Source organism: Ostrea edulis, chromosome 7 (assembly GCF_947568905.1).
Source record: "Ostrea edulis chromosome 7, xbOstEdul1.1, whole genome shotgun sequence".
NCBI lineage: Eukaryota > Metazoa > Mollusca > Bivalvia > Ostreida > Ostreidae > Ostrea > Ostrea edulis.
Genome location: NC_079170.1, coordinates 49658492 through 49671023, shown reverse-complemented (window position 1 = coordinate 49671023; position 12532 = coordinate 49658492). Strand labels below are relative to the sequence as shown.

The 12532-nt window shown below is 33.0% G+C and overlaps 1 protein-coding gene across 6 annotated transcripts; it reads right to left on the bottom strand.

Moving 5' to 3' along the window:
* Window positions 1-1022: 1022 nt before the first annotated feature.
* On the bottom strand, window positions 1023-12395 carry LOC125653680 (uncharacterized). Of its 6 annotated transcripts, none has more exons than XM_056144627.1 (7): window positions 12246-12294; window positions 11333-11430; window positions 9741-9844; window positions 8637-8872; window positions 7020-7164; window positions 3590-3724; window positions 1023-3302 (listed from the first exon to the last, which is right to left on the bottom strand). In XM_056144627.1, exons 2-7 carry the CDS (start codon window positions 11335-11337, stop codon window positions 3082-3084), a joined length of 846 nt encoding a protein of 281 aa, XP_056000602.1. In that variant the 5' UTR covers window positions 11338-11430; window positions 12246-12294; the 3' UTR covers window positions 1023-3081. The 6 variants fall into 6 exon arrangements, with proteins under 6 accessions (XP_056000602.1, XP_048739202.2, XP_048739199.2 ...); XM_048883245.2 differs by adding an exon at window positions 11095-11226 and having other exon boundaries at window positions 11333-12280; XM_048883242.2 differs by lacking the exon at window positions 11333-11430 and having other exon boundaries at window positions 12246-12395.
* Window positions 12396-12532: the final 137 nt, after the last annotated feature.

Genomic DNA, 12532 nt, shown 5'->3' with positions numbered 1-12532 from the left:
ATTAAGCTAACAGTGACCAATCTCATAAATCCTATAAAAATATATATACGAGGGTAGGGCTAACATTAAACCTTGAACACATTAAAAGTAAGTTCAGGTTTCTAAGAGGAGTAAGCACCCCCTGTTGATCCACTACACTTGTCGTAAGCCCTATATTTTGATCAGCTGAACGTAGTAATTATTCTTAGTAAAATAAGTATGTAAAGAACGACTTAACTCCTCCTAGGCACCTGAACCCACCTCTGGAATGTCCATGGGTCCGTGTATACCCCTCTCCTGATTTTGTATTCTTTATAGAAGTTAGGAGGTTGATCACTGTTATGTTTAAGTGTCCATGTATACGTACCTATTTGTTAAATGTAATCACGTCACTTTAATTTTGAAATGAAAATAATATCGTACATTAAAGGTGAAGATAACGAACAGTGATCAATCTCACAATTTATATAAGCAATACGAAAAAAGAGTTGCGCAAACATGGACCCCTGGAATATAGCAGAGGTGGGATCAGGTGCCGAAGAGGTGTAAGCATCCCTTGGCGAACGGTCATATCCGCCATGAGCTCTATCTTAATCAGGTAAACGGAGTTATCCGTGGTATTTCTTTTGTTGTCATGAAGTAACATATCTTAGGAATTTTGTATTACATGTGCCAGCTTTGACGGTGATTTCGTTAGCTACATAAAATATATCTTTTAAATCAATATTTGATAATTCATCCCTTAGTATAGTATATGACCATATGCATTGTAAATCAAGTGTCATATATAATTTCGATTGGAGGAGGGGAACATTATATTCCATGACCATTGTTTACTTTTAAAGTAAAGTATATCCTTCACCCGACGTGAATACCATATTTTCAGTGTTAGCAATCAACCCGTCTGAATAATCTCGAAAAATATGGTAAATAAGGAGAAATCACCGTTTTGTGGAAAAGAATTTCAATTGGTGTATCATTTCCCTGGTCCTTTTTCTCACAAAATGTTTATGCAGCGCGCAATAACAAACAATATATAACACTTTGTGCCGGTAGAAATTTTTATAATTTTGCAAAACAAAATGCATGTACATATGTATATGAAAAAAGGTTTCCAATAAAGAAAACAAAATCGAGAATACCGCAAACCCGGATCCCTGCATCATACAATTATGACAAAATTATACAACGTTGATAGCATGTATACATCATAACATCCAATACAATAGAATATCACACAATGTCATTTTTTATGTCAAACTTCCTTTTAAAATAATATTTTCCTCATAGCATTAAAAATTGTATTTTACAAACAAAATCACACACACAAAAAAAAAACTTAATGAGAGTTGTAAGTCTCGCAAAACAGACTTGGAAGCATGACCGTGTTTCTTTATCTCATAGTATGAAAAGTACAACTACAAAATCATGGAACGTTTTATTGAATTTTATCATACAAATGTATTATATAACAGCATCGAAGTGCAAAAAATAAACGGAATGTCTGTATAACATGTATGATTTCACATTCATTACATTTCCTCTCAGTAGTCAAATATGACAATCAATTCATTATTATGGCTATGATAAGATATTGAAATCACGTGTACGAAAAATATGTAAAATATAAAACCTACATACTAGTATTTAGTATGTATCCATACTCTCATAAAATCATGTATAAAAAAACAGATCTAATCATATATTATTACTATACTTCACAATTAAAAAAAGAACAGCATATATATATATATATGAACTGTAAATCCGAAAACCTTATTTACCGTGCCACTTGCCCAACTTGTGGACAAAACTACATAGGACAAACGAACAAACTTAATGCGCGAGTAAGGGTGCACAAACAACAAGTAAAAGATCCTAGTGTGCGGAACACCCCATGTAGTGAACATTTTGCGGAATGCGGGGGTGGTAAATTTCAAGTGTTCCCGTTCTTTAAAATGTAGACAGAAAATGAAATAACTCGCAAAGCCAAAGAGGACTATTTTATTAAACTTTTCAATTCAAGCCTTAATAGAAAATAATTATTTGAATAATTGAACTACAATTTAGCATAATGTTTTTACAAAATAGACAATTACCAAACGCTACCGGTTAACGTTATTATGACGTCATAAAGGACTCGTTTAATTGACGTCATAACAAAGACGTTACTAAACAATTTTTATATACATATTTGAACTGCCTGATGAACCATGTAGACATGGGGAAAGCGCTAGCAGTAAATGATTGGTTTTTATGGAATGTGTCATTCTGATTTTCAATATTTATTTACAACTGTGCCGAATCAACTTCTAATATATATATATATATATATATATATATATATATATATATATCTATCTTCAATTCGTATAGTTATTTCTCCTGTTCACGGGATTAATTAGCGTGATATCTATTGAACCAGACGGTATCATTCATATACTTTTAAAATATTTTTTTTTAAAAACCTATTCGTACATAGTGGACATGTGTGTTTTATGTTTGGTTTCTAGCTTTGTAGAATATAATGGGTATTTTCCTTTCATTTCAAAATATGTGAACTAAGTCTCAAGATTTTAAACAAAGGTTACCATGCTATTTCAATACTTTCCCTATGACCTCAAAGCCCAATGGTTCTTTTTTTCTACATCAGAATCGTGTCTAGATTGTTTTAGTTTGAATCTTGTCTGCAAGGTGTCATAGAATACTGAAATATCATGTTACATGCAAGTATCATTTAAAACAATGAAAACTAAATTTATCGATTGCTACTCTCATTATAACTCTATGTCCTGGTATTGTGTTGGAAAAGTTTTGATATATACAAAAGTGTCCGTATAGCATATAATCAAGTGTTGTAGAAACAAATTCAGCAAAATGGTATGACAAATTATTCAGTTGGTCACTATGTATTTGATGACGATTTGAACGATCTATTTATCATCCACACGTCATATGACATCAAAAGACGACTTGCATATAAATTGATAATGATGGCAACAAATATCACAACAACGTATGTCTGATAAAAAAACATGTTACATTAGATAAATGATAAGGGGAGCATAAAATTCGTAGTTAAACAAACAAGATCACAGCAAATCAATATTGATTGGTCACATCATCATAACTTGGAGGAGGAGCCGATGCTTGTTTTTCTGTCTGTTGCCAGCTGCCTGTCTGGGGGGAGTGTAATGCTGTTTGTGTAGTATACCCTGGGTATTGTCTTGGATAGTTCTCTGTCGGATAAGGAATAGCTGTATTTCCCGTTGGTTGTGTAGAGTATGTTACATACGGATACGCTGGCTGATTAACCATTGGAGCTACAGACAAACAACATAGTGTATCATATATTGCAATAAACTGTCAAATAGCTGCACTTTGTGCTTGTATTGTCAATAGAGTACTTTACACGGTCGAAGGCTTAATATCAAAACCTAAGAGAATGTCAAACTGTATATAACATGTATGCGAGTGTGCTGTTTGGGGAAGATTATAATTACATATAATACGACTTCAATGTGTATTGCACACATTTAATAGCAAACGGGGAGTGCAGCTCAATAAAGTAACAGTTATGTATTTTACATATTTGACAGCTCATACTAACTTTGACTTGGGTTTAACACCTGTCCCTGTGTTGGTTTTCTTCTACACGCACAGCAACATATTAGACCAATCACCAGTGAGATCAAGAGTAGGCCTCCAAATACTCCACCGACGATAGCTCCGACAAAATTCCCATCTGTGTTTATAAAATAAAAAGAAACCTCGACAATTGTACATGTATCTGCTAATCGAAATCAATATCTGCTTTTCTTTGATTGTGTTCAGTTTTCAGAACAAATAATTGTCTATTGTTTCAATGCAGCTGTGACTTCCTATATCAAGTTATGCAAGAAGTAAAGTCTATTTTTGAAAACGCTTGAGGGTATAAACTGACAAGCTTCACGCCGGTATATTTCATGAGGTAGGCTAATGTGTACTAGTAGTGTTATTCAGGCAGAACAATCATTTTGTATAAAATATCATCAAAATATAAATAAATAAATACACATGTCAGTTGTATAAAACTTAGCATATCTGATGTTATCACAGTCATTTATCACAGTATTGTCATCATATACAAGATATTATCACTGCTGCATTATGTACATATATCACAGTCTAGCTAGGATAACCCATTGAAGGACACATCTCAAGTTTTCAAATTATACAAAATTACACGCATTTTATCTTCATTATGCTTGTAGTAATGATTCCCAATAGTTCGTTCGCCAAAGTATTGCGATAATTAACCACAATACAGACTTAAATCTAAGCCCCGATTTCAAAACGTCCAGTTAATTAGTTAGGTACTTATGTGGTACAGTGACGTCACATGCGAGCTTCTTCGACCAACTGATTGTGAATGTAATGTGAGATATTATTAAAAATCAACTTTTAAGGGCCTAATTTATTCACATGGACAACATTTAAACCGATGTTGACAAATTTCTCGAGTTTTATATGTTTTCGCCACCAGTGCAGACAAATAGCGATGTAAATACCCAAAATATAGCGAGGAAAGCGAGTATGAAATCGGCAATATTGCGAGTAAATAATGTTTATATGGGTCGCTGTCTACACACTATTTGGTAATGTTATTCCTTTATACATCTGTAAATGGTGCTGTTTTTCTAAAATAATTATTTTTGGATTCGCCAAATTATGATACGTTACATTGTTGACAACTAGGCCTAGCTACTGTCACGGGTGCATTTCGGAAAGAAAGAAAAACACACACACCAATCAATAAAAATAATCAAATTTAAAGTGGAAATCACAATGTTTTATTTTGACATTTTATCCTAATGAAGCGTAATCTTATTATTTCTGAATCGTGATCTGCAATTCGTTACATGTAGGAAGTGGTAGGACGGCGTTGTTATTGACGCACTAAAAATGTTACGAGTTTGAACAATGAGAAATAATTTTATAATTCAATTTAAAGTTAGGAAATACAATATTCCATTATTTATAATTAAAAGTTCAATTATTTTGTATCTTTAACATTTTTGTAAATTTATCAGGTGGTAGAAACCGGGGGCAAAGTTATGTTGTTACAAGGTGAAGGACAGTTGATCCGAGTGTGTATTGAATTTGAATACCAGAACAGAATTATATATATGATGTAGGTCTATCAGTGCTTAGCTTCGATATATTCATTTTCTGGCAGTTTATCTGGGTATCTGTCCAAGCGGTGTTTGAAAAGGTGACCGTGTGGTTTTTTTTAAAAGGTAAAGTTCTTGCTCCAACAATTTTTTTTCATCCACGTCTTGTTTTCATACCTTTCTTTCGAAAAATTGAAAAATACTCAGTCTAAATCCTTTCTGCCGACAACTAGTACACCCCTACCTTGCACAAAACACCTTAATGCAATCTTATTTACAAGCCGTTAACGTGATAATTAGTTTGTTGTCGATTAAATCTAATCCTTTTATGAAATGTCTAATAGATGTTTTCAAATCTGAGGGCGCATATGACGTCACAGATAATGGCGCGTAAAATAGCGAAAGTAAATATGCATGTCACAAGATTTGAATTTCATCGCTTTCAAACTCGAAAACTACGCAAAATATTCCATTAAAACACATGTAAAGTAGTTCTAGGCATGAAAAGAATTGATTTTGCTGAAGAAAAAAAATGAAAAAGTTTAGAAACATGCGTTGTGTCCTTTAAAGCAAAAATATTATTGCCAATGGGGTCCTTGAGAATTTAAAAATATATCTTCGTCAATAAATAAATAAATAGATAAATTACAATTGGATGGCATGGACAGCAATGTGTAAACTATTTTGGTAAATAAATGATGTAGTGTGGCCTGAATAGAGTAACATCAATGCTAACCCTACAATAGACGTACATGTATTATAGCTATCAACTGTTAATATTCATGAGGAAATGTCTATCATTTCAATGTGTAAAGATATTGAAGGTAAAACATTGGAAATATGTTTATTAAACCATACATTTCTATAGGATTTTCTGACTGTACAAGTTATAAAACTATAATCACATGTTGTATATGCGGACTTTTCCCTGTTGAATCGGTACCCCCTTTCCTTATTATATTTGATCATTTGTGGGGTTTTTGGGTCTCTTTTTAGTTCCATTATCCCCTCTTTCCCCCATTTTTCTGTTTTTTCTTTAGTTTTCTATGAATATTAAGAACACGTTATCATTGTAATATTTTCAATTCATATTTACTGAGGTATTATTATCAATGTTCATATAAATCTCTATTTTGTATTCCTTATAGGAGTTATGAGGTTGATCAATCACTGTTCGCTACATTCACCTTTTATCAGCATACATGTTGTATAATTACCCACTTAAGTCATTATGTGGACATTATCTCGTACCATAAAGAAGTCTGCTGCGTCTCACACATTAAAATATCATGTTTTACATATTATGATATCGCTTTAATTGAAAGTAAATTCACGTTCACACTTAACATTTCTTTGGCATGGAATAATATAAAATTGTTATCATAGTGATAACTATGAATAATATTCCATAATATAAGATGTATTCATCTTATACGTGTAACGAATTTCACCCATTTGATAAAATATAGTTTTATCCAACACACACTGAATAAGGTATAATATATCCTGTTTCTTGCACGCTAATAACAATAAGGTATGTGTTTCACATGAAGGTGATCGTGTGATGAGGGCAGGGGTTTAACTCGCATATTTATCAAGCTATTAGTATATACATTATTTTGTTATACTTGTACCTCAAATTGCAATGCTACCTTCAACTACACTCTACGTTTACCATGTATACAATGTACACCACATCATCTAGTTCCATACAGGGAACATACACAAACCTAGTCCTCTACATATGCAATGTTGTTAGATTCCTATTACATTGTCTGCTGCTAATAGATTGATATTGTTATGTCATGCATTCATACAGTTTATGGAGTACAAATGGCATGATGCATGTACATGAAGTCTTGGTTAACATAAAGCAAGACAACTTACAATCAAACACTTTTCTTGCTGTGATAAGTAGCTTGAATCTGGCTTTTGATGTAGATTTCCCACCACGTGTCTTGAAATCTATGTATAGATATTTACCGTCAGAGTGACAGAATTTCGAGTTGTAGTTTTCAGAACAGTTTACACTCTGAAAGACAAGATCATTTGAATATTAATATGATAATAATATTGATATAATTAATACAGTAGTCTACTCGCAGACCAACGAAACAGTAAGCTAGTGCAATCACAATAAATCATATCGGGTCGTTATATTTATGCATTGTTTCTTACAAGGGGCATTCTACATATCCTGAATAAGAAGTACTCGGTCACTCGTTCCTTTCTATTGAGTACACATATTGAATATACATTCCCCTCAGTTTGTCTCTCTGTCCGTCCGAGAGCTTGCCACACGTTTTAGTCATATATATTACATCACATTTAATTTTCAATTTCTGTCACGTTTTTTATGAATCTATCTAACGTCTAAGTACCATATTCGTAATTCATTTTAAAAACGTCAGCTAAGACTTTGCCCACTGTCGCCGGTAACATTCTCTGTACGACCGTTATATCAGCATTATTGGTCCAAAACAATACCTGGTCACTAACTACACAACATGTATCAATCGCTGGAAATCAAAATTTTAATATTTCTCCACTAATAAAATATTATTACAACATCAATGGCACTTATTATTGGAATACCTGTGGACATGTAAATATCAATGCAATATACACGCTCAAAGTACATGTACATGTATGTCTTAAGAGTATCACTCTTATATCATTGCGTTTTCGCATATCATGTTTTAATATCTATTTATTACATGCATTACATGTGCTTTTAAATGTTCTCAACAAGTCTGAATTGTCAATTTTGGAAATTATTTAGTATATCCGCTGTGAAACAATCGTGCTACGTGTCAATAAACTGAAACGTACTCACGTTACATTTACAAATGGCAACATCTGTTATGACGCGGCTGCTTTCACTATGTCAGGTGATACGTGCATACATTATACTAATAAAATGCAGAGAAGATACCACATCGTTGGCGAGTGTACTAATACATGAAGTCACGAAAATTAATGTGATATCAAATAAAACTTAATACAATGCTTAAAATTTACATTCATTCCGTTTTTCCTTTCACATTTTTACTAATTGAAACTAATATCGTATAAACTTTCTACTTTTGAAATAGGCTAATCACTGCGTAGGAATAGATTTGACCAAAGGTTTATTTTTAAATGCAATGAAAATGTTTAAAATGTAAACATAAGAAATTTCTTACAGCGTTTTCAAAGTATATGATATGATATACGTAAACATAAGAAATGTCTTACAGCGTTTTCAAAGTAAATCATATGATATACGTCCAGCCGCTTCACACCAGCATGTGCATGTATTTAACTGGACGCTAACGCGCTCCATTCCACATGCTAGTGTGAAGGGGGATCACATTTACTTTAAATGTTGAAAGACAAATCTTAAATGTAACAGAAAGAACATCTTTTTTCATGATTACATTGAAATCACAAGTTTCATGGTAAAATGTGAGAGAGGTAGAATCTATTTTATTGTAAATCTTAGGATCTAAGACTATCACAAACCTGTAACCTTCCGCTAGTATAGGATGACTTATAATCTAATCTCACTGCACAGTCTGGGTCCGTAAAGTACTGAGGTGTGACACATATCTCATAGTCATCCATGATGTTCTCTCCTCTTCCTTTAAATGAGAAATCATCACACAGCCAACGAATATGTTTCCCTTTATATTCAACGTAAATTTGACGTTCCTCGTTCACCTTTTTAAATGAAACAGTGCAATCATCTCCAAATTCATCTGAAAAAATGTTTCATTCCATGAGTTTCTCATGATTTGGTTAATTGTTGAATACATGTATCACTGAAGACAGAACTTGTCAGTATTATTTTGCTTCATTGAAGCTTTTCTGTTGATATTTTTCTCTCATTAGAATATTCATATTGAAGGGATGTGTAAAACTAAATGTTAAATAGATAATTCAATACTGAAATTTATTTATCGATCGATAACTGTAGTACGTATTAGTAAATGTCACGATGATAATTAACATGCTTTGTCAATATTTCCTTGTTTTCTTTTTTATCTAAACACATCCTACATTTGCAATATTTGGAGAAGTAAACAAAATCGTATTACTGAAATACAGTTAAGATGAAATATAAGCTAAAACACACTACAGATTCGAATTCAATAGATCTACATACATGTATGTGCTTTATATAAGAAAATATACATATAACATGTCGTCAAAACAATCAGTTTCCATGTTATCTAACAATCTCGTTCACATACAACTGAAATACTGTAAATGGGGAAACGATTGCGGTGGTTTTAATTTCGCTATGTTTGCGGTCGAGGATTTCCCCGCGAAATCAAAACAATCGCAATCATTTTGCAAGTGTGACACAATACGTATTGAACAGTTACCAGTAATCAAAATAAAATTTGAATTCCGCGAAAATAAAACCAATTAGACCAATATGAAAAACCACGAATTTTAGCACCGCAAAATTAAAACCACTTACAGTGTACACCGCTATATTAGTACATAGATTTTTCCTGAGACTTGTTACTGATAGGACGGACAGATAGAGGCAATATATTAGTTTTCCTCTGTTTTGTCTTACAATCAATATGTCTGACTTCAGGACTAAATGAAACTTACATGTGTCCGTCTCAATGCCATCCACGGGTGTAGCAGCAATACACAAAACCCCAATCAATAAGCAGATATTTGTCGTTTTATCAAATGTCATCTTCCTCTTAGATCTGCACAATGAAAAATATTCTATTTGGAACACGGTTGTACCGACAAACAGTACAAGAATGCATATGGTTTTACTAAAAGTGTTAAAAACAATTTCATTCAAATTTATTTTTTTTCATTTTTCTATTATTTTCTAAAAACAAATATCATACTTGATACAATGTATATGTGAATTTACCACAATAGATGCATGTACTTAATTTTTCCTGTTTATGTCCCCATTCAAAGAAGATGGGTATATTGCACCTATCGGTCGGTCTGTCGGTCGGTAGACCAAATGTCGCCCGGTCAATAACTTGAGACCATTCATTTGATCGTAATGGAATTCCATATGTGGGTTGGTTATGAATGAAAGATAATCCTTTTGATTTTCAAGTCACATGGTCAAAGGTCGAGGGTGAATCCACTCTGGCTATAGGAAGATACAATCCGCTCAATATATTGACCCTTTCCTTAACAGACAAATAATTGGTACACCAAAGAAGTAAATGACTTACATTGATTTTGAGGCCACATGGTCAAAGGTCAAACTGGACATAAGAGAATGCTGACCGCTCAAGATATTGAGAACCCTTTGCTTGACAGACATTAGTACACTGGTACGTCCTAAGAAGTAGATGACCCCTTTTGATTTTAAGGTCACATGGTCAAAGGTCAAACTGGACATGCATTTAGGAATATCATGTCCTGTCAATATATCGGGAATCGTTTGCTTGACAGACATCAAACTTGGTACACCGGTACCCCATAAGTAGTAAATGATCCGCAATGATTTTGACGTCATTTGGTCAAAGGTCAAGCAACTCTTGACATAGGAAGGCATTGTTGGTTCAATACGTTGAGAACCCTTTGATTAAGAATAATTTGATTGCTTGACACTAAACTTGGCGCACTGGTACATCCTTAGGAGTAGATGACCTCTATTGATTTTGAAGTCACAGATCAAGGATCAATCCACTTTGAACATATTGTCCGATCAATATTTTGAATTGTTTTGGCATTGCTGTCAATTAAATCATACACGTGTATAACCCTATTCAAATTTTGCACCACTAGGGTATACGTGTTTCTGAAACATTTCTTTTTTTTTCATCCGGTCACAGTGAATAGATTTACACAGAAGATTTCCTCTCATAAGGACGGAATCTAGAATAACTAGCAAACATGATTGTCACGAAATTGGCCTCAAGACCTTCAGAAATGCTTGCTCAATAAATTTTCAATAGAAAAATAATTTCATTTTACTACTCACGTCATTCCATTTAAAGAAAATTAATACTAATGCGGAACCTTTTCGTCATTTTTTTTATTTGTGTTCTCTTGGTTTTCATCCAGTCAGAGTGAATAGATTTACAGAGAAGATTTCCTCACATAAGGACGGAATCTAGAATAACTAGCAAACATGATTATCACGAAATTGGCCTCAAGACTTTCAAAAATGCTTGCTTAATAAATTTTCAATAGAAAAATAATTTCATTTATATACTCACGTCATTCCATTTAAAGAAATTAATACTAATGCGGAACTTTTTCGTCATTTTTTTTTTATTTGTGTTCTCCTGTTAATGTAAACTAGATACTCTTTTCCCTTTTTTGGATGATGTACCATGAGATAAAAAGACAAAAGACATCACAGTCATAAATGTGTGTTAGCTGAAATTCAAACTTCAATTCATTGTTATTCAATGAAAATACATGTAGTGATGGTACATGTACATTATTTATAAAAAAGATATACAGGATATGAACATAAGGCAAATCTTGACACGGGTTTCTTTTCGAATGAGATCTAAATACAAATGATAGCAGTTACTTTTAAATGTCAGGTCCTATAAGATAGAGACTAAACATCTAAATATGCTCGAACCCTTGTCATGATTAAATTTGGTAGAAAATATTCACGAATGGTGACAAAGAACAACGGTCTCGATATATCATCTGCTTATTTTAACACGCCTGCCGTTCCTAGCTACCTAACGTTGTAAATATGCAGATCCGTTTTCATAGCGAGCTCTTACTCATAGGTCTCAATCTTTTGTAATGTTCCACCGTATGTTTATTTTTGTAAACAATTATACTTCCGGTCATGCTAGAAATATGTAGAAACACCATTTCATTAAGTAAACCTTAAGTTTCTCGTGTGTACCATGCCACAGTGTCAAAATGAAATATCATCGAGTTCAGTTGTTAAAAAAAGAATTTCTTTTTAACATAAAACTATATACATCTGTACATATACCTAACAATATATGTAACTAGCACGATGTTTTCATATCGTAGTAATTAAAATTTTACTTTCTTAATACGCAAGTTTTTTCCCCTGTATATATAAATATTGCAGCCAACGTAAGGAGTACAGGACAATTATGTCGAATCGGAAGAACAATGTCGCAGTAAGCTTACCTCTGTTTGTCCCACTGATGAAATGTAAACATCCGTGACGTAAATATAAAATGTACGGATGTCCGTAATCACTAACGGAAATATTCTATGATATCACTACTTCGTCTAGTTGTATTTTCAGTACGTTTGTCCTTGACTATACTCACGCAGATTTTCATGTATATTTTTTTCATTACAATATTTTAGACATTTTTTTAGAACATCTGTACTACATTTCAAGCATGTTTCAGCAAATCAACTTGACCATGGACATTTGTCATTCTACATCATATCTTGGTAACGTACAC

What these genes read in the sequence shown, in the direction of transcription:
- LOC125653680 (XM_048883242.2), bottom strand. Translation starts at nt 12,277, where the DNA reads ATGTTTACATTTCATCAGTGGGACAAACAGAG. An exon ending in TGGCATTGAGACGGACACAT is followed by an intron (nt 8,873 to 9,740) that starts GTAAGTTTCATT and finishes ACATTTTTTCAG; the next exon opens with ATGAATTTGGAGATGATTGC. An exon ending in ATACTAGCGGAAGGTTACAG is followed by an intron (nt 7,165 to 8,636) that starts GTTTGTGATAGT and finishes CTTGTCTTTCAG; the next exon opens with AGTGTAAACTGTTCTGAAAA.